The sequence below is a fragment of the Tetrao urogallus genome, assembly GCF_951394365.1.
Source record: "Tetrao urogallus genome assembly, chromosome: 3".
Lineage (NCBI taxonomy): Eukaryota > Metazoa > Chordata > Aves > Galliformes > Phasianidae > Tetrao > Tetrao urogallus.
In genome coordinates, this window is record NC_136815.1 from 30,818,772 (window position 1) to 30,842,402 (window position 23,631).

A 23,631-nucleotide genomic window follows, 5' to 3' on the forward strand; every position below is an offset into this window, starting at 1 on the left:
ATGGCATTGAAGTAACTACATACTGCAGGCTTTCTCACTTAACACACACGTGCTGTGATTTGAGTTTTGTTTTGAATTGCCGATTTACAACTATTCTAGTATTCTTTGCTGAAATACGTAAACTGTATTTTATCAAGCTTCTGAGATTCACCACGTTTACAGAAAAAAAATGATGCATTAAGGCTGAGAAAGTTTACTGTTAAGACATGGCATATCTCTGTGGAACCTTACAGCAACTGCTTGCCACAGCTGTAAGAAGAAACACTGCATCAGTTGGCAGGAATTAGGAAGGTGATCTGTTTTAGGTCCTGTATGCATTCAGAACAGGACAAACCTTTGTAATGGTACATCACTATTTAATCTTAATGCAAGAAGCCCTGTAAGAATGCTACAATACCTGGTATCTAGATTCACACCAGTACAATAGTGGAAAGCATGTGTGTTTTTTGAGGTTCTGGGATTGTCTTCCATACAATCTGAAACATCTCAGAGCCTCTCACGAGCAGAACGTTTACAGTGATCAACTGTGGGTAGCTAACCAGAAGAGGGTGTCTTTGCTTGCTAACAGTGCAGAGACAACAGAGCACAGATGAAACATGTTTCATGGCCTGTGCTAACACTGCTGAGTCCTGTCTGGGCTGCTCAGGAAAGGAGCTTTCCCTTTTCTGCTGGTCTAGAATAATGCAACTTCCCAAGACAAGGTAGGTGGCATAAGACAATCAAGAGATGTTAAGAACTGTTATAAGAACTGTTATTATGCCAACATAAATAATGTCAAAGTTATTTCCTAGAACTTAAGCTTGATTCAAAAATAAAAGAAGTTCCCATTTTTGTCTCCAGTACACATGTAGCACTTTTACTACTTGTAAATATAAATGTATGTGGACATTCCTTTTTTTCTGAAGTTAAAAATGTAATTTGTTAAATTAGCAATGATGACACGTACTTATTTTTTGTATAACTTGCTGAAAGAGATGACAAGTCAGACCAAAAGTTCAAAGTGAAGTAAATCAGATTAGTATAGGCTATAATAGAAAACAAAATAATAGAGTTCTATCTGACTGCATATAAAACCTTGCACTGATAAAACCCTTCAAAAACACAGAGCACTTTTATTAAGAGCAACTATAAAGTCAATATGTTGCCACTTAAGACTCCTACCTATGTAATCACCCTAAGCCTTTCCACGTTGCATAAATTAACCTACCTCTTGCATGCAGACAGAAGGCCAGACTTTATTACACCTTTTTCATGTTTTCAGACAATGTTTTTGGACACTCTTGAGACTATAAATTCATCATTCTGAACAGCTAGACTGGCTCCTTATGTAGAGAAAGCACAAGAATAATCCAATGCTATGTCCAAAGTATCCTTATTTGATCTTGCACAGTGTTCTCCACCGATCTTTCAACATGACACTAGTTCGGTTGTTGAAGTCACCATGGATCAGAATTTTAGTCCAATTGCCCACTCCAAACTCCCTTACTCCTGATTTCAGTTTCTTATCTTCTTCATAAGTCCATGGCTAGGGGAAGAATAGAGAAAATACAGGATATATGAACGGAGAAAGATACTGGTGTAAGAACTAAACGTACAGTAAACATGAAAGCAGGTATTTCCATAGTTGCCTGGTCATTACGCAATACAGATATGTTAGCTGTCAATAGGCTCATTTTGACTTCCTTTAAGCACGATGACTTGACACTAAGTACAACACAAAAGGTTACAACAGAAGCATTACAAGGCAGTAGCAGGCATCACTTAAAAAAAAAAAAAATGCTTCAAATTTCATGTTACAAAAGGAAAGAAGACAGTGGGTAAAGTTTGGCTTTGTTCCAGAAGTGCCTTGCAGAATTTTATTTTACGGCTAACTAAGCTGCAAGAAACTTTAGCTTGATCCTAGCACGTCACAAGAGAAAGTATTTTGCGATACATTAGCCTCAAAACTGAGAATCAAGATGCTGCTTATCAACAACAGTGAAATTTTAGTGTGGTTAAGGAAAAAAATCCCAACAGTTAAAATGCTGATAGAAGCAAAATCATACATAGGCTGATAGAGCAGCCCTATTCTCAGCTAACAGCTAAATACTTAAATCTCCCTTTTGGTGAGAAGCAAATGGAGGAGGCCACACTCTTCTCAGTGGTGCACAGCAATAGGACAAGGAGCAAAGGCATAAAGCTTGAACATAGGATGTTCCATACTAACATGCAGAAGAACTTCTTCATGGTAAGGGTGACAGAGCACCAGTTACTGCCCAAAAAGGTGGTGGAGTCTCCTTCTATGAGAATGTCTATGTCAAGGCCCAGCTGGATGCCTACCTGTGTGACCTATTGTACGGTACATGCTTCAGCCAGGGGGGTTGAACTCGATGGTCACTAGAGGTCCTTTCCAACCCCTGCAATTCTGTGATTTTTGATCATTTATTGAGCCTGCTGCTTATATCTCACTGTCACTATCTCCAAGCTTCTTAATCTGTAAGGGAGGCCCTTTGTCTCATAAAAGGAGAGAAAATTACTTGCAGTTACATATTTGTGAGCAATTCCTTCTGCTGAAGTTCTCCAGTGTAGCAGTTATTCCTCAGTTCTCAATACAAACATCTCAATACAATTTTAGGAGTGGACATAAAAGAAAACTAAAGTCTAGACCTTGATTTTTTAAAAATATGATATTATTTTAATTGTAGCTTTATTAGAAAAAAGCATGCATGTAATAAAAAGATCATAGATCATACACAATGTGCTATTTTTAACCTGTGCATTTTTACTCTAATTATATATAGTCATTTTTTCGCTCCAAAATATCAATTCACAACTTTAATGAAATTATTTAGAAAAAAATATATTCTGCCACAATATGATCCTCCACATGTCTCCACCTGCTTTTGTTGTGGTTTAACCTGGCAAGCAGCTAAGTACCATAAAGCCATTTACCCCCTTGCCCCTAAAGTAACTTGGAGAACTGGAAAACAGTCGAATTTCTGGATTATGACAAAAGCAGTTTATAATAAGGCAGAAATGGAAGGGAAAAAAAATAATAGTTTTACACATATACACACGAAAACAAGTGATGCACAGGCAATTACTTGGTATTCAAGGACCAACGCCCATACAGATCAAGCAGTGGCTGTCCCCTCAGCCAATTCCCCAGTTCTATTATTCAGCATGATGTCATACAAGGAATATCCTTGGGGCCAGTTCAGGTCACCTGTCCTGGTTCTATCTCCTCCCAGCTCCATTCTGGCAGGGAGGTGTGAGAATCCAAGAAGTCCTTACTTAGAGTAAGTACTGCTTAGCAACAATCAAAGCATCAGTACGTTATCAGTACTATTTTTCTGAATCCAAAACATGCATCATTCTGCTACTGTGAATAAATTTAACTCTTATCTCAGCCAAAACAAAGACACAATCATACCAGTGTACATCCCCTCAGGCAAATCAAACTGTATATCATTTCTACAAAGATAACAGAATCCCCCTGTGGGAGAACTGGTTAGGAAAAAATACATCTAAAAAGTAAGAATTAATTTCTGTTTGAAATGGCATTTCCCAACATGCTTTCCAGATTTTGGGAAATAAATTTTGAAGAAACAAAAAACAAACTTACAGAAAAAAGCATTAACTCAAAAACATTAATGAGATTGAGTTGAGATGTATAGAGAATTCTGTAGATGTTCCATTTAATCAATCTCTCTTAATTTGTCTTTCTTTCACTGGAGGAATCCTGCTGCTCCTGATGGTCTCATGAACCGCAGACGTTACAAAAGAATACAAAAGGTCAATTTTCACTGACCTCACACTGGCATTTCTGCAAGTACCATTGCCTTCCACACTAAAAGTCTAATTCTAGTTAATGGACTTCCACAAAATACACGATGATCCAATCTGCATGTGTTTGTACATATCATGACCATAAGTCCTAAAAAAACTAACCATGAAGGTCTCTTATTTTTGCATTTCACCAGTGTCATATTTTGGAGTTGCACTGAAAAAGCAAAAGCAGTCAATAGTTCACCTCAGAAGAGCACTATGAAGTTTACACAGACTAGTGATCAAAAGCATGAGTGTGACTCAATGATTGCAGTGCTTACTTAGATACTTAGAAGAAAAATAGTTAATGTCTCTGGCATCTGCAGGTCTCATTAGTCACCAAGCACGTGCAACTAACAGTCCCACAGTCAGCACAATTTAATTAGCAAAGAGTTGGATGCTTTTACAAATACGTATTTTCTAGAGCCCCCTTTCCTGAAGAATTTAAATTGCTATTCCTGTTCACTGTATTCTGCTTATCTACTAGGTTTGGTGAAGAGTAGGTTGTGCAACAGTATTGATTTTGTGGGACAGAGTTGGCTTTATTTGTAGTAGATGATATGGTGCTATGCTTAGGATTCGTGACAAAAACAGTATTAATAACACATCAATGTTGGTCTTTCCTGCTTCTCATGCTGCCCTCTAGTGAACAAAGCATGAGAATGCACAAGAAGATGGGAGGGAACACAGCCAGGACAGGTGACCCCAAATGACCATACCTTAAATGACCATACCTTATGATGCCATGCTCAGCAATAAAAACTGAGCAAAAGAAAGAAAAGGAGATAGTATCATTTTCTTCCTAAAAAACAGCTAGACCTGATGACATCTGCTTTCCTGGAAATAACCAGACATCTGCTAACAAGTAGTTAATGAATTCCCAATTTTGCTTTGCTTGCGTGCAGCTTTGCTTTACTTATTAAACTGTCTTCATCTCAAGCCATGAGTTTTATCATTTTTACCTTCCTGAGAGATTAAGTAAAGCTTTTTAAAGGACAGCCAGAAAAGCACATAGCACAGAGCATGGTTTGCCTTTTTCATGAAGAGATGCAACTCAAGTGTGAAACACCAGTAGGACAAGTGCACAAGTGCTGTGTTTGGTGCATCAGTCTGTTCCAGCAAGAAAAACAAACGATCCATGAAGCACATAACAGGACTCAGGCAGGTGTACAAGGCTGACAGAAGGGCCATACAAGTAGTTGGGGGAAGTCACCAGTGTGTGCACTTTCACAAGTAAACTACTCTGCCAGCTGAAGAAGGGGCTTTTGTGTGGGTCTTCCCTATGTGAGCATTGCTGATGGCTGTGCCTGAGGTGATCTGTGTGACTGGCCACATCAATGCCTGCATCTGGGACAGAAGACTCAGCTTTACTACTGCTTGAACTGCATAGGAACACAGCACCTATATGCTTCAGCTTGTGCAGAAACCCCACATCCCTGGGTGCACCAGGCTGGGCTCCAGCAACCTCAGGCAGGAACTGCTGTAGGAGGCAGATGCTCCAAATATCCTTAAACAGTTCTGTAGTAAGCAGGACCTGGAGAAACTGCAACTTTTCACAGGACTATGCTTACATACTCCTTACAGGATGGGAAAAGTGATTCTTTACTATTATGCTTACAGCATTATCTAAAAATACCAAAACGGTTTTTAGCGCTAGGAAAAACTGAAAGAAAAAAAAAAAAAAAGACATTAACAGAAAATAAAAACAAGAATAGATGTGGAATAGTTCAAAACAACCTATATTAATTCAGGGGAGGAGTACTAGAATATGTACAGCATCCTCCTCTAAGTTGCAGATCACTTCTAGCTGGATAGATCATGCACATGTACTCAGTATACCAGATCTTGACATTTCTTCAGTCAGTTTTATGCTAGTAATTTGTTTCCCTTTGTGCATCCTGGGACTCTACTTTGTTCTGCAATTTTTCCACTGAAGTTTAGATATGTTGATTTTTCTCTATGTAATTTAGACTAAATTATGAAAACCCAGATTTTTCAGACAAAATTTTTTTTCGGACTCATTTTAGACAACATAAAGGACTGGCCATGCATATACAAGATAAGTTGAGAACAAAGGGCTCCCTAAATTCTTTGACGCTTGCAGACCATAGGAGTTTATTTTAGGAAAAAAAAAACACATTTCCTTCCATCAGACTGTTGTTTACAGCTAACTGAAAACAGCAATGAAAGGCTGAAAACAGGCACTGAATCACTGCAATGAAATGCTATTTACAAAACAAGAGCAAACAATGCCAACATTGAAAGAGGAACTGGATGGAAAAGGAAGTTTTAGAAGTCAACAGCTCTGACACTCACAATCCATAGCATTCTTTCAAGCATGGGGACAACCTTATATAATGCAAACAACTAAGCAGAAGTGCAGTTATCATTAATAAAGCCATTATCATTACTTTCTATACAATCTAAGAGCCCTTGCTGATGTTAACAGACGTAAGTATCAGGCAGAAAGCAAATGCCTATATATATATTTTAAAGTTGTTGAGAGAAACAATTTTGAAAAAATAAAATCTAGAACAAGTTGTCCTTTTCTGTAAGTTTCTATAACTTCATGTTTCTAATAATGCTGCATTCATAATAGTAAAGAATAGTGTGGTTTTTTTCCTAGTGAGATTTGTCCACAAGCCCTAGGTCTGTAGCTGACTATAGAGCTGCCATTAATTCTGTGTCTGTTGTCCAATTAGTTTCAAACTTGATATTGCTAACAAGATTGATGAATGCATGCTTGTCAGCAACTAGCTGACAATATTTAAGTATTATGTAGGAAAAAAAATCATGCTTTTGAGTACAACAGACAAATTATGTGAAAATAGTTTTTTTTTTTTTTTTTTTTTAAAAAAAGGGCATTAGCTGTATTTCAAACTGCTAAGGAATCTTACAGTGACTTAAGTATTCCTAAGATTCGTGAGAAAATGAAAAGTTGTGTTTTCATGTAGCAGGGGCCTCCAGCAACCTCTAAAAACATATGGCAGTATCATTCTTCAATAGTTCCCATTAGGACCTCAACCATCTTGAGAAAAGCATACAATTGAAGATTAAGCCACTAAAAATCCTTAAGAAAGCAAGGAATAAGCACAACTCTCCTCACAAAGGAGTCTGAAAAAAACAGTATAAGCATATTCCCCATTCCTGTATGAAAAATGACGTGTCAAAATGAACAGAAGAATGAAATAACTTGCACTAAAATTGGACATATGATAACATTGCAAATTGTCAGTAGAAAGACTCCATATTATTTCTAAAGAGATACTTTTCAGAGGAATCAATTTAGTATTAATTTAACTCAAATGCTTTATCACTTTATCCTAAGAAAAAATGGCTATACACAAGATCAGTTTGTAGTTCATTCCTAGAAGAAAAATCAACTTCAAATTCACTTCTACCTGTACTTTTCATCTGTGGAATTACAGCATTACTGGATTTAACAACTATTTGCAAGTAATGCAAAGAAGTAGGCTTATCCATGAAGGGAATTTCAAGGACTATTTGAAACGTAAATTATGAAAAGCCTCTCACTTCATTTACAATAATTAAAATAGTTTCTCAAGTAAATATGTTTTTACCTCAGATGAACAAAGGGAAACGGCCTCAAGTTGCACCAGGGGAGGTTTAGGTTGGATATCAGAAAAAAGCATCTTTACAGAAAGTTAAGCACTGGAATGGGCGCCCCAGGGAGATGGTTGAATCACCATCCCTGGATGTGCTTAGAAAATGTTTGGATGTGGTGCTCAGGGACATGATTTAGTGGAGGGTTGATAGAGTTAGAGTAGTATGGTTAGGCTGTGGTTGGACTTTATGATCTTTGAAGTCTTTTCTAACCTGAGCTTTCCATGATTCTGTGATTCTATGAATTACAAAATTACAAAGTCTCCATTAAGCTTCCATATTGGAAGACATCCTTTGATGTTCAAAGCCTTATGAGCAAGAGACATAACGGATTCTTTAACTCAAATACTTCCATCATTGTTTATAAAACTCGTACATTTACTACTTTACAAAAAAAAACATGTTTAAGAAGAGTCAGGCTTAGCTTTAGTAACATATATCAACAAATTTAAGTCTCATGAGCAATAATATTAATAGAGACTGCAACAGAAATGCTTTTTTTTTTTAAAAAAAAAAAAAGATAGGAATGCAAACTTAGACTACAGCGCAGCTTGAATAACATGAAGAAGCTTAATTGCAGGCATTGTCAAAGTTCAGTCTATTACAGCTGGAAAAAGATTCTACTGCACTACGAACTCATTCCAACACCATTTGGATTAGAAAGCATTACAAACCTGTCTTCTTCGGCCACAAGGCAAATCATTTCCATGTTCTTCTACATTTTTCAAGACCTTCAGCCCTAGAAAACAACAAATATATATCCGACCAATAAGCAGTCAACAGTGAAGTAGTAGTTCTCCATTTTAACAATTCTGAGACACAGTGTACTGTTTCAGTATGCTTAGGAAGAGTGAGAAAATTTCAGTGTTACTGTATGAGTGTATTTAAAAATATGTTCATACACACAAATCACATCTTAGTCCAAGGACTATATAGTTTGTCAAGGAAAGTGACTGTACTTCATATGCAACAGACCTCACAAGAGTTATTTTAAGCAATTAGGTAAATACTGTACATAATAAAGAAACTTATTTCACACCTGTAAAAAAAATATTTTTACCCTAACTCTCTCAGTTCAGGTAGAGAGAATTGTAATTAGTTTCTATATTTCTGATCGCTACTTTGTATACCCATTCCCTCTTTGGTAACAAGGTGCTAATGATTTTCAGAACTTATGTTACATAATCCATGATTTAAAGTTTTTTAAAACTGGAACCAGGACTATTCAGAAGCATCCTAACTGCATTTTACACTATCATTTGTTCCTCCAGTCAGTCAGCCAGCCTCTTTAGCTCCTTCCTTCACTTATCTAGGTCATAAGCCAAAGAGATAAGTCTTTTAACTAGTCTGGCAGCTATGTTCCCTACAGAATACCAGAATCCTAGTAGAACAAGCTAACAAGAAACAAAGCATACCAGAAAAAAAAAACGACGTGAATGATTTTGCAAAATGAGTTACCAGGGAACTTTAAATCATTTCAGTTTTCTAAATGAGGCAACCACCAAGCATGAATTTGTGTAGAAACTGCATACAGTAATTAAGAGTTTTCACCATAATCATTCTTACGTGAAACCAGTCACATCGGACAGCAGTCACTGAGCCAACAAATGGTCTGGAAAAATGTCTGCTGTGACTTTGTTTTCAAAGTGTAAAAAAAAAAAAAAAAAAATAGCTAACACTCACTCTGAACATTGCTTGTTCTGCATCTCTCTTTTGAAAAAGGCCTGCAAAGAACACAGAACAACAATAAAAATGCAAGAAAAAAAAATACAAGAAAAACCATTAAATATCTAAGTCTAAAGCCAATTCCTAAAAGTTTTTTTTTTTTTTTTTTTAAAAACCTTATTAGGGATGTTATGTCTCCAGTTAGCCAATCTGTAGTACTCCACAGCTCTTCTGTAAGTCTTAAATAAAAATAATTTCCTAAACAGCAACTTGTCATTCAAGTGAATCAACAAGACTTAAATGAAATAAAAACCAAAGACTTCTCTACAAAAACAGCAGTAGACCAACACTAATTGCATAAATCCCTTTATACCCAGAACTACCACTAGTTAATACTGAAGACCTCGAAAAACATGGAACTTACTCCATGAAGTAACTTCTTAAAATTTAAGTACCTACTTTTTTTTTTTTTTTTTTTTTAATATCTTACTCTTTCTACAAAATAAGAATTGTTACTGTCAGTTTTTGACAAATATTCCCATATCTCTTTCAGATATAATTGTGTCAGGACCTCTCCTTCCAAAAATACCTTATGTGTCTGGCTGTACACTCCATCTGCGCCAGTCATTTTCTCAACAAAATGATGCTAAGAATTCTAGGTATAAATCTGCAGAAAGAAACTCTACCGTGACTAAAGCCCACAGTTCATTCTCCATGGAAGAACAAATGGTGATAAACCTAGAATATTACCTTGTTCAAATTCAAGTCAGAGGGAAAGGGGGAAAAAGAAAAAGAAAACCAGGCTTTGAGGTCCCCCAGTATTTCTTAGAAAAGAATCTAATTGTTTTGAAACTTCATATTGCTAGTCATGCTTTATGCTTTATCAAAAAAGCTACATATTTACCTTAACACTAGAACTGTTAAACATGTGAATCCTACATTTAGTTGAAAAAGAGAAATTCTTTTTCCCTGCCTTCTTTTCCACACAACCTATAGCCTGAAATTAAGAACTAGTCTTGATTGAGCTCCTTTGAAAAGAAAATATTTGAAGTATTTCAATATTTTTGTTGTTATACAAGACTGACAGCTGTTTAAACTGAGAAATGTGTATTTTGAATAAGTACTTAATATCAAAGTATTTGATGTAAATGCCAAGAGTAACAACCACAGAAAAGCCAATACTTAAAAATAGAGAATGCATTTGTAGTTCATTTTCTGTTGGAAAGCGATTCGGAATTTAAATGTCCTTCCTTCTACCTACTTGTAGTTCAACAAATTTCAAATTACTATCCAAGCATATCCCTCAGTAATATATTGCTAAATACAAACCTTTGTTTTGCTTCCAAATGATTTTCTCTCTCTTGATTTTCTCTCTCTTCTTTGACATTCAAGGTTTTGTTTTGCAACACGCTTAGTTCCCCTCCTTTAGATTCCACTTGCTTTGTAGCTGCCTGTGAGAAACGGAATTCATGTTTCACAATTATAATCAGCCAGAACTTAAATAATGGCAGTGTAGCCTGCATTAGTTCTAACAGTGCATATTTTGCAGACCCTTCAAGAGGTATTACCAATAATTAGTTTAAAAACAATTGTAATGAGGCAAGTTGAGATCCATAAAACATTCACCAGCCAGTAAATCAAGGTTTAGTAATAGGTACAAGTAACATCTGGACATACACAGAGAAATACAACGAATGTTTGCACAGTAACAGAACATACAGATAGCGTGAAACATTGTATTTGCAGCCTCAATCTTAGCAAGATACTCTAAAATTTACCTTTTTAGAGCACAAACCAGAAACTGACAGCCCTCACAAGTTCATATAATTCTACTCACTTCAGAGTGTATCAAGATCAAAAATACCTACAAACTTTCAAAAGATGCATCTCAGACTTTTAGCTTGCAAAATAATTTTCCCACATTCAGAAAAAGACATTTAACATACTGCCTAAAGCCTTTTAGCCACAAACTAAGATGATTTCTCCTCATTTCCCAAGTGGAGAAAGGAACGCTACAGACTTCAAGGCATTGTAAGATTCATGCTTACTCCTCTCATTACCAGGTTCCTCTCATCTACTTGCTATAATAAATAACACCTAAACAAAACCAACAAGCTTAGTGCACATGATGTCATTCAGGTCACTTTGGTGCTGACTTTCTTCTCTACTATCTTAGAGGCACACTTGCAGGTCAAATGACCTAAAAATCCTAGTTGTGCACCATCAGTACTAAGCACAGCAAACTGCATTCTATCTAACACCATCTATCCAATCCAAAGCATCTGCTTCACAATGCTTAAATATTATTAGTCAAAACAAGTCAGTCAACAAATTCACTGCAAGCCTGATGTAAACTTTCTCCTTAGCCTGTTGCTTTCAATTATTCACTCTTTCAAAGTATGCTTTTGCCTCCTGTAATTTCTTGTCAGACCAACTTTCAATTCTCTGGAAATCTTAACTTTTCCTTCACAGTAACCTGTAGAACCTCTCTATATTCCCAAGAATGTTTTTTTGTTAATTTTCAAAAGGTCTGTCTTCTGTATATTTCACAATCCTCAACCACAGTCAAGAAGTGAGGATGAGTTTCTAAACAAATAAATTAGCAGAGAAGACCACATGAAGTTAAATAAACATACTTTAAAAAGTAACAGTAGCTTTCAGATTTGTCCCTAAGTCTAATTATTTTGAAAGAATACTAGAAGTTATTACACAGTAAAATTTAAAACTATTTCCTGAGTGACCTTAGCTGGCTGGTCTTTTTTCAGCATTGCAGTATCTGCACACTCTTCTTAGTTTAATTTCAAGAAACTTACAGGTTAAAAAAAAAAAAAAAATTAACAGTAGTAGCTGCAAATTTGCAGATTCCAAGCTTGACAGTAAGCTGGAAACAGCAGCCCACAAGACAGCCTAGTAACAGACCTTTTTGAATTTCCTCATGAAGCACCAAAAAGCAGACAGACACAAATAGTTAACGTTAGGGTATTTTTCTGTTGTACAGTGCTGGAAAACAGTTACTCATATTGTTCAGCCAAGTGTAATCTTCACTCCTCTAGCCTCCTTCATATCCCAGGTAATTCAGGGAAAATTAAGAAGACTTGAGAAGACGACCACAATGGCACAGACACTAGGAAGGATGTGTACACAGAAAGAAGGTCTAGGTATGTTACTGTGGAGTTCTGGAGCCTTCCCTAGCATCCCCGAGTCTGTCTCTTAGGCTCAAAGATACAGCTTTGAAAAAATAAACTTGAGAACTGAAAGCACAGCAAGACTTTGAAAGTATTGCTTGTATTACTCTGAATACATTTGAGAGATTGCCTAGTCCATTTCTGATAATAAAATGAAAACCCTAAAGGAACTTCTAGCTTGTTTACTTTAAAGTTTACCTCTTATTACCTTTAGATGTTTGTGCTTTTGTAATTGAGCAACTCAATACTCTTCTACAGCAAGTAAACATATGAGAAATTCTTTACAATCCTCCTGAAGATGAACTGCTGGAGGAATGCTGTTCTTGCCAACTTTAAATCATTTTTGAGCAAGATCGTTTGTGAATAAAGAAAATCTTACAGGAAGAAGCAGCAATAGCCTTTCATCTCTAAATCCACTGACATTCCAAACTTTTAAACAAATTAAGAGGTCTTGATCTTTCCGTTTTACTATAATTCCTAGGACCTAAATAAGGCAAAACAATTGTATTATCTGTCCAGGATTAGAACAGGTCCTAGTGGCAGCCCCAGCCTTTTTACCCTCCAAATTACTTTGCTAATCAAGACAACTATGGACGACAAATTTGAAGTATTTTAGAAGAGTTTTATTCCTACATTCTCTTAAACATTCAACCTTAATTTTTTTTAATTAATAAAATGTTTCATAAAAAGATAAGGCTTCTCTTTCATCTAAGGTAATAACTGAATACAGTCTAAACAGCTTCCTTGAAAGTATGCATCTATTTCATCTTATCATCACGTACCTCTTTTGAAAAAAGAGTTTCCAAAATAGCTTTCACTTACCTGTAGTAAGAAGTTAGTTCCATTTTCTTTCAGGAAAAGTTCAACGTAAGACTTGACTTTACTTAACAAAAGATTGTAACTGAAGCTCTGGAGAAGGGGAACATATGGATCCTTGCTTTTGACTATGGCTGCCAGCTTCATCCTTAAAGGCTAAAAAAAAAAAAAAAAAAAAAAAGCACAGCTATATATGACAAACTAAAAATTTGTCTTGCAGTTATCTTAGCATCTATGATAAACAGGAGATAGACAAAGCTAAACCAGATGATTATGCAGTTCTCTGAATATACCTAAACAAATTCATGATACAGTTTGAAAGGATTCTACAGTGGGCTAAACTGAACACCTGGAGCATACTCTGATTATATGTTCAATGAGCAGTAAGTACAACTTTCCAGAGATGCACATTTTCATTTCCTTTTCAAATAAGACTGAAAGCAGTACAGTCAATGGAGCAGAACGTTTGCCCAGAAGAGCTCTCATTATTGGGTTTCTTTTCTTATTTGCTCCTTACACAAACTGCTACAGAAAGGAGTCTACAGTAATCAGGAAGAGGGCTATTTAGCATAGTAGCATTAAAGACAAAATCACCTGTAATTAATCACCTCACACTCATCCACAAACCACCCTGAATCCTACAGAGACCAATACAGACAATAAGTAACGTATTTATTCAGGCTGCACTTGTTTATGAACTCGAATACTATTACTACAACCTACATTTCCAAAACAGCTCAATCTTCTGAAAGAAAGGTTTCTGAAGAGTAAATTATACACATACTACTATTTATAAGGTATTTATAGGCATTTATGCTGATATACCAGAGGAAGATCTAGAACTGCTATCACTCTTTTTTCTTTTTGTCTGCAGTGTTGGTCTTCTTCCACTTTTTCCTCTCTACACTGTTTTCCTCAGTGTAGCATACTAAAAAGCATCACTTTCTGTCTCCATAAAATACCAGAGATCCTCCTGTTTCAGCAGTTTATGACACATAGATATTACAAGGTGGGGGGATAAGGGGTGGAAAACAGGAGGTTGTCAAAAGTTTTTTCAGCTAAGTAATGGAATACAAGTAAAGAAGGACCTGCATAAGCACTACACTCACTCAAAATAAAAGTTAAATCCCATAAGCCTATATACAATCTATTTTTTCTTTTCTTCCCCCCCTCCATGTTTTTCAACCTCCTAGAAGCCATCCCCATTACCGCAGTAGTCTATAGGTTGCTGAAATCATCACTTCTAGTACACTTACTGTTTTCAGCAAATTCAGGTGTGTGCATTACCTATTATTTTGAACTGATATGCACATAAGATTCACATCTTCATGAAGCAGTGAACATCAAACCAAGAGGTAATCATACACAGATGTTAGCAGTTCCAGATAGAGGCATAAAAACATTCCCTCTATGTTACGGATGCCAATGACCTTTCTTTCCTTCTGATGTTTCAACCTCTACAATGCTAATTAATCAATGGAGAAGCCAGATAAAGCACACTGCAGTGGCTCAGAAAAGGTCAGCAGCCCAATTAGAGCAGTGGACTCTTTCATTTCTCTACCAGCATGCTTATACGGTCTTTAGCTTGGAAAAAAAACCTGCAGTATCACTTTCCCAGAATCAGAGTGGGAAAGATGTCGTTTGGAGTGTTGCTACCCACAGTAGAGAATATCTGCATCTAGGAGGAGTTGCTTCACTCCCACAAGTCACCTGTTATTCCTATTGTTCCCCTATGTCCAAATATTCTTTTGTACTGACAGCTGCCACATCTGTGGAAGTGACTGCACAAAGGATGAAGCTATGCAGGTAGTATTTGCTACCTTTGGGAAACTGTTCTTCTCTCTTTTCCTCTAATGCAAGCAAACAAAAACAAGCGTAAATGAAGCAAGTTCTTACCTTATGTGATTCTGTGTCTGTGAATAGCCTATCAAGAACTTCAGCAGCCTGCTTATAATATCCTTTTTCCATATAGACTGCTACAACCTACAATCAAAAGTTACATCTTCAAGGTATGCTGAAACATTTGATCTGAAATTCTATAGAAAACAAGTCACACTCCTGCAGCTTTGTAAATATATAGCCCTGGATTTTGAAGCATCTCAAGATGACTAATAATTACCTAATTAGAGCTAGTTCTGGAAATATTAAGTGTCATGAATAAAGGCTTAAAACCAGAGAATTAAAAGGATCTTAATTGATGCGAAGTTTCCTTTACCTACTAAGAAGTAGAAAGTCCTTCAGAGAGAAGATCTTACACAGTACAACAGCTGACAACTTTCCCTTAAAAAAAAGTGCAATTAAAGTGCAACAAATGCATCTCAGTAATGTGATCATTTGACATTTTTATTAAGTGTAAGACACGTTCAATTCAGTAATTCAATGATGCCCACTTGTAATATTACAACACATGTATATTTTAGATGATTATTCAAGGAAAAAAAAAAACCACCACCAAATCCCAAAACAATTGGGATTATCCCTTGTTTAAGCACAGATATTTTGTAGGCACTTCTAAATAAAAAAAAAAAAAAATCATTTATTGAGAAGTCTGACTGTGAACTATCCTATCTTCTCTAACTCCAGCTCAACAGCATGCATACACTCATCTTTATTGCATGCTAGGGAAGAACAGCAAAAACAGAGCTGTTCAAGTGTTTTGGAACAGTACAGTAAAAAATACAAAGTACAAAGAAAGTCTGAATTCTAAAAAAAATAATTCAGAGCAGGTTAAGAATTTGTTTACAAAAAGATTTCAATCTGCATGGGAACTGTTGAGCCATGGCCTGAGCCACTGATTGATCACCTGAGGAAAGGACTGGATCAGCCATGGGAGCACTGGTGAAGGCAATTCACCTGTGTCACTGGAAGCGGTGGATCCCGGCTCCACTCTAGACCACATTTAAGGGCTGACTGCCACTAGAGAAGGAGATTTTCCTGGAGATCCCTCCTTTGTGAAGTTCCCCCCCACCCTGTGAGCCTAGATCTTTGGACATGGGTGAGCTTTCTCTCTCTCTGTTTGTCACTTTTTCCATTCCACCGCAATAATCTTTCCAACTGTAACACCATCTTAAAATACACTTCTCAAAAAAACAAACCCAACAAAAAAGAAATACCTACTAGGAACAGGTCAGTTTCTACATATTTCTCTCTGAAATCCAAAGCTCTCTAATATGGAGAACTTTCTTCTTTTTTTTTTTTTTTTTTTTTTTTTTTTTTAAGACAAGAAACCTCATGTAAAATTAAAGCTACTCAAAATACATTGTAAAGATAAAGATGCAATGTTTTGAAGTACTCAGCTGATATCTGATTTTTTCAAATTGACAGGCTTTTCAGTATTTCAAAGTGGAGAAAACCAGAACCAAAAAAAGATCCCTTGTACAGCTCTATAGTTAAGAAGAGAAGAAACTTAAAATTAACTTCAGCCTGTTCATAGCTCAAGTTCTGTTTTAACAGCATGAATAGTTACATGCTGAAGAGTTCTGAATAAGTCACACAGACCTGAATTTGAATCAAGCGACGAATTTCTTCATGAAGTGTATTTAGTTTACTTTCTTCTCTTTCAAGTAAAGTCCAAAATGACAGAGCAGACTCCAAAGGTGAAATTCTTGTATCGTTTTCAAATTGGCATTCTTAGAGGGAAAAGAAATAGAAAATAAAGTATATTCATTATTTATTCACAATGAAGTCATATATACAAAGAAAAAACTCAATTCATTTTTCCTCAAGTAATTTTAGTTTCTCTCTCCAGGTGTTTTTCAAGATCAGAAGGAATTCTCTTTCCTTTCTTCAACAGGTCAAACCAAGGGAAATTCAGACAGCGTAACAGAAGGCTGTCACTAGAAGAGTAGAAGCATCCTCTCATGTCACTGTGCCAACAATAAGGTTTGTGCAAATGCCCAGCACACAGCATCAAAGTGACCGGTTCTGACAGAAATCCAGCCCAGCAGGATAACCACTCCCTCTGCACTCTACAGTTTCCCAGTCTGATCACTGGGCATGAGTGAGTGCACCAATGTAACAGATGCACCAGATGCTAGCAAGTGCACAAGTCAGCTTTTGTCTGTGGCAATGCCAGCTTAGCTTAAAGTATTCAATCAACTACAGCCTCATGTATATTTTTACTTTAAAAGGCACCATTGGATAATTTCTGTCAGTGTTTTCTTATTCCTTATAGTAAGTATTTTTCAGATAGAAAGCAAATAATTTAAGCATGACTAAAAAAGCAAAAGCACTTGGTAACAGCTACATAAGCAAGACTGAAAAAGCAGAAGTATTTGAAAACAGCTACAACATGAATTATTAAAATTTAAGTAGTATGATGTGTATATATACATGCACACAAAAGAAAGAAGTCACACTTCAGTGTTTTCCTAATTATTGCTTCAGTTAACACGGCACTTCACGCTGAGTTTATTTTAAGGTAATACCAAAGCATTTAACTCAAAAGTTGGCATCTGAAACAAACTATCCTTTTCCAATATGTACTGGGCCTTATTTTAATCAAAGAAAGAATTAGGAAAGCTGCCATAAAATACATCAGCTATCCAGATACATCATGCGACTACATCTGGTATACTAACTACAAAGCTCATGTAGTCTTCCTCTCCACACAGGTCCCCTACACTGTGATAGATAAAAACACATTGAAGTCATATTCCGTAATGACACATACAATAACAATGTTAAAGTATTATCAGAGAAATTTCTATCATTACATATAAAATAACTCATCATATGCTAAATTTAAAGTTGAACTGAATAAAGAAAAATGTTATTACCTGATAATACAAGTTTTAATTGTATGAAAACAAGCCTTTGTGGTACTGCTAAGCTAAAATACATCTTTGTTCCTCCTTGCTCATGGCTGCAAGGCTGCTTTTAAAGTTCCTAAAAAAGCTGGCAGCAGAGAACTTAAGTACCCCAAAAACTTGAACATGGACAAAGAATCAGCTTGGCCAAACCATTGTGACCTCAGCCAAACAGAAGACAGTGAACAACAATGCCAAAGATTTGCTGCCGGCTGGAAGTCTTGCAGCCCTCTGTAAAAAGAAAATCACTCTTCTCATCTAAGTTCACACATGCACAGTCTGCCTTAATCTCTAGATTTAAATGTGTGAAGTGTGGAGAGCACTTTGCTGCACTTGCAGATATTGCTCACTAAGGGTTAGGCATTTTTCCCCCCCACTATATTTCTTCCACTGATACTATTGAGAAAAGATGACCTACAACTTGAACAACATGTAACCGTTCCAACACCACACAGTTAGCACAGAGTAATAATACCTGTCCAGCATATAGAGCAAATGTATGTGAAACAAACAACCCAACAGTGGAGAATTCAGTCATTTTATGCATATAGCAGAAGCTGTGCAAAAGCCTAATACACCTCTCTCTACATATATACACACACACACCACAAATCTACTTCAACAGCTAATGGGAGGGGAAAAGAACAGAACCAATAAACTACAGTACTTACCAAGTCTTTTTCCATCTGCAATTCTTATCAAAAGCTGACAGAGGTACACCATTTTTTTCTGATGTGTTGTTACTTTGGAGAAGCCATTAGAAACAGCTGGAAAAGAAAAAGTCAGTCTTGCTCCAGCACTGCCACAGTGTGGCTACAATTGTACTACACAATAATATCAGACTAAAAACCCTTCCTCAGATCCCTAACAAATTAAATTCAGGGGATTATCACTTATTCTTCTGTAATATAAGAACTTAAATCATATTTAAATTCAAATTTACTCCTCTGAAGCAGTTTGTAACAGTAACTCAGAAGTTGCAAAACGATCACAGGCTCGTGTTCATTAACTCAGAACACCACCACGTCATCTTAAGTAAGACGCTATTTTACTCAGTAGCGTACTATGGAGACAGGTAACTGCTTCAAGAAAAGATTTCCCTGCAACAGAAGCACAACATGAGTACATCAACTGCTAACATACAGTGTTGCTGTGACAACTGACAGATCAAAAGCAGTAAAAGCAGTAAAAGCAAGAGCAGCCTAGTCAGAAATAAGGATTTATATTGTGGGTTTACAAGGTTAGGAGAATCATATCATAGAACTGCTGAATGGCCTGGGTTGAAAAGGACCTCAAAAATCATTTGGTTTCAACCTCCCCTGCTATGTGCAGGGTCACCAACCACCAGACCAGGCTGCCCAGAGCAATATCCAGCCTGGAAGAACAGGTCAACTTGTCCAAGATGGCTGAAGACTAAGCACCCTAGTCCAGGTCATGCTTGTGTACATTTCCCAGTGTCAGCCCAGCAAGAACCAGGATTGTGCAGCATGGGAACCCACCCACACAGGGTTTTCACTGACACAACACCATTGTTTTTACTTGGAAGTGCTCAGCTTACTTGCTTATTACTGTATGGTCATCTCCTAGGGAACAATGGAAAAGTATGCATTTACAAACTAATTAAAAAGCCTGAATTCATACCCAATATAATTCTTGATATTAGATTGTCACTTGGGTTTCAAAGAACACATCTGCAGTTCTGTTTCTGAAAACAGTTATACAAGAGCTTTAGATAAGTTACAAATAAGATAAAGCATATTGCTTAGAATAGCGACACAGCACCAGTAGTTATAGCCTCAAATTTAGGCATCTCCCCTAGCAAACAAGGGAGTTCAGTGTCAGAATGAGCCTGGATAATGAGCTCGCTATTGGAGGTGGGTGCTACCCTTGTATCCTGAAGATGGAGCCAGAGTTTGGAAATTTCTTGAGTTGAAAGAAAGCTGCAGCTAAACGATGCACATGGCAAGTAGCTTGAGATCATTTAAGCTTTCTCTGTTCCTCCACATACCTCTAGGTTGCACCTACTCTGGCACTTTAGTTCAAGGATGAGATTTTACATAAAAAATTCTCTGCTTTAGTTTGTTTCACAAAGTCTTCATTACACAACTCTAAATTCCTTCACAGCTAAAGGAAAAGAAACCTTGCTTACGCAGCATAGATAACAGGTCCACAGCACCAGTCATTCACAGGTAATGCAGATGAACAGGCTTAGAGAAGCATTCTAGAACAGTTTACTATTAACTCATTTGTTCAAAGTATCCTCAAGCAGAAGCTGTTTCCCTCTGTACAGCCACTTAAATATATTTCTTGGTTTCCATGAGAGATTCTGGAAGTCCTGCTCCTTGCCATGCAGATACTTGAACAAGACAGTTCTGCTAACAGACCTGCCGAAGCAGGATAAGGTAGGCAAGGCACATACCCCTGCCAAGCTGCCTTTGAACTCCAGGCTAAATAGCAAGGTATCCCACCAATTTCCACCTGGCAGCATGCTGAGCTATAAACAAACATTATCTCCTAATAAAATATCTCCTCTTTTTGTTTTATTTGTACTAAACTTTTGCACTTGCTTCTTTTTCAGTTGACTAAAAGCCAATCACCACTTCTGTAAAATCTTATTTTGATCTATGCAGATGTTTTGCATTCCCACAAGAAAAGCCTTTTCTAATGCAATCTTATAGGTGCAATTAGCTTTTTTCATAGATTAATATACTCTTGACTTAGTAATCTCACAGCATGCTGCTCTTTCTGTAGATGAACTCTCACATTCCAAGTTTGCTATTAGTTCCTAGTTCTACCTAACTTTGCCCTCTGCACAAATAAATGAATTGTTTCTACCAATACAGTCTTCTAAAGTCTTCCCATTCTTCTTGGGAGAGATATTCTAACTTGCATCTGTGTTGGCAAGCATCTCTACTTCCCTCCTCTCTTGAGGAGGCTTCATAATAATTAGCCACAGTCCCAAGGTCAACCACAATAAATAATTTAATCTAGCACACCCTACATCTGCTATTTTTAATTATCTTTAAATTTCTTAACTTTATCAACTCCCCTTAATAGTCCCCACAGTATTTATACTGCATGCTGTGGTATTCAGTGCTTTATAAAGTTTTAATTAAGTTACACTACCACATTTACTTTGGTCAAGAAAATGAACCACAAAAAATCTCCATAAGCTCTAACACTGTATCTTCAGGAAAATGATTGCCAACAGATATTAAAAAAAAAAAAAAAAAAAAAAAAAAATCACTGGAAACTCATCAAGTCTGGTATCTAGACAATAACTAATGTCACTCTTAAAATATTCCTCATTTTATGTCCATGCTTTTCCACTCAAATCCATCAGGCTTTATTCCATGTCTATTTGCTGGGCTGTAATCCCTTGAGATGCTCCTAGCATTCTATCAAAAAATAAGCTCAAGGACTACACATATGTAAATTACTGTAAACTGTATTTTTTTTTTTTTTTAAAAAAGAAGCAAACAACAAATTCGTCTTTCCACTAAACCTACTTCAACTTTGTAAGCAACCCTGAACCATCGGTATCTGTGGTCTCAGCTTCTGTGACTGAAGATGGCATCTAAGCATTCATATTACATATTCAAGCTCTCTAGAATGAAGATGACAGCAACATTCAAATTCACATAGAATCACAAAATTGCTCAGGTTGGAAAAGACCTTAAAGATCATCAAGTCCAGCTACAACCTAACCACGTTACCCTAACTGCAGTGTTCAAGAGGCGTCTGGACGACATGCTGTGTGATATGGTTCAGTGCTTGTGGTAGCAATGGTGTTGAGGAGATGGTTGGACTAGATGATCTTATAGGTCATTCTCAACCTTGTGATTTTATGACTCTATGATAACTCTAATAACCCTCCGCTAAATCATGTCCCTGAACACCACATCCAAACAGTTTTTGAACACATCCAGGGATAGCGACTCCACCACCTCCCTGGGGAGCTCATTCCAGTGCTTAGTTTTCTGTAAAAAAAATTTCTTGATATCCAACTTAAACCTCCCCTGGTGCAACTTGAGGCCATTTCCCTTTGTTTATCTGAGATAAAAACATATTTACTTGACTATTTACTCAACCACCTCCCAGGGGAGCCTATTCCAGTGCTTAACAACCTTTTCTGTAAAGAAGCATTTCCCGATATCCAACCTAAACTTACCCTGGCACAACTTGAGGCCATTTCCCCTTGTCCTGTCACCAGTGAGAAGAGACCAACCCCGCTCTCTCTGTGGTCACCTTTCAGATATTGGAAGAGAGCAGTAAGGTCCCCCCTCAGCCTCCTTTTCCCCAGACTGAACAGCCCCAGTTCCTTCAGTCTCTCCTCACAGGCCATATTCTCCAAGCCCTTCACAAGCCTTGTTGCCCTTCTTTGGGCCTGCTCCAGCACCTCAGTGTCCTTTCTGTACTGGGGTGCCCAAAACTGAACACCGTACTCGAGGTGAGGCCTCACCCATGCTGAGTGCAGGGGCAGGATGACTTTCCCTTACATTCACACGAGCATCTAGAAGACACCCGTCCATCACACTAAAAGGCTAGTTGACGTCCCTCTTCGATCTCGTTTAGCTACAACTGAAAAATTCTCCACAACCACGACTGTCTTCTGATGGAGATTATTACAGCATAACCCAGGCCCGGTTCCTCACCCTGTGCCACGTCCCTCCACCGCCTGAACTCGGACCCGCACTCCTCCACGAAATGCCGGCACAGGCAGCAGCAGCTGAATTCCAGCACCCAGTCCGCAGCCACAGCCTCCGCCAACGCTGAAGGCACGAACGGAACCAAACCACCTTCCTGCTCCCTCCTCGCCTCCGACATTTTCAATCTGGGCGCCACTGCTCCCCCCCCGCCCCTACCAACGGTACTGCCGCCCTATCTCCGCCCCTTTCCGGTGTCTCGGCCAATCAGCGCGGCCCTCGTGTCGTCACTTCCGCCGGCGAGAGAAGCTGTGTGAGCCATCCTGGAGGCGGGAGGGTAGTTTGGCGGTGACGTCACGCTGCCCTCCGGGGGCCGTTGGGGTCGTTGGTGGCGGCTGTGCTGCGCCGTGGTCCGTGTGAGGGGGGGCGCCTTTCGCAACCGGAGCAGTTGCTGCCAGGGCGCGGGGGAAGAATGTCTGGGGTCTGCACAGAGCTGGCTGTGGGACTTCTTAGGAGAGCCCCCCGGAGGGGAGGTTCAGGTTGGATATGAGGAAAAGATTCTTCACCAGAGTGTGGTGGAACAGGCTTCCCAAGCACCAAGCTGCTGGAATTCAAGTGTCCGCATGGTGCTCTCAGACGTACGGTCTGCTTTTTGGGTGGTCCTGAGTGGGGCAGGATTTGGACTCGACGATCCTTAGAACACTTCTGACTTCTGATATTCTATGATTACGAGGCAAACAGAAAATAGGAATTTTGACGATATGAAGAAGGGACAGCTGTGAAAAAGCACAAGTGTTAAAAAAAATAAAAGGGTTATATGAAAATGTTCAGCTGGTTGGTACTCTTGTTTATGCCTGATCAGCGCAGTCCATCCTGTCTTACTAAAACTGCTTCTGCCTTTCCTGGGTGGAGGGGCTCTCAGTTCAGTGTGCTGTGGTACCTGCAGCAGAAGTGAGCAAGGTGTGATCACTGACAGACATCAGCCTGAACGCAGCAATGGGTGGGTGAAGCGTGCTGGGAACAAGATGGAGAGGGGTTGCGAAGAGGCAGTCCTGGGTGTGAGTGTCCATGTGTCCTTCG

General features: G+C 37.9%; 1 protein-coding gene across 3 annotated transcripts; it reads right to left on the reverse strand.

The window, feature by feature from the left end:
- Positions 1 to 1,372: 1,372 nt before the first annotated feature.
- On the reverse strand, positions 1,373 to 22,732 carry TERF1 (telomeric repeat binding factor 1; the record flags this gene model as incomplete). 3 transcript variants are annotated; one of them, XM_079533197.1, is made up of 10 exons in its annotated part: positions 1,373 to 1,525; positions 8,106 to 8,170; positions 9,115 to 9,155; positions 9,273 to 9,335; positions 10,426 to 10,547; positions 13,104 to 13,253; positions 14,994 to 15,080; positions 16,596 to 16,726; positions 18,577 to 18,672; positions 22,561 to 22,732. In XM_079533197.1, the coding sequence occupies 10 exons, from the start codon at positions 22,730 to 22,732 to the stop codon at positions 1,373 to 1,375; spliced, it is 1,080 nt and encodes a 359-aa protein (XP_079389323.1). The 3 variants fall into 3 exon arrangements, with proteins under 3 accessions (XP_079389323.1, XP_079389324.1, XP_079389325.1); XM_079533198.1 differs by lacking the exon at positions 9,273 to 9,335; XM_079533199.1 differs by lacking the exons at positions 13,104 to 13,253; positions 14,994 to 15,080.
- Positions 22,733 to 23,631: the final 899 nt, after the last annotated feature.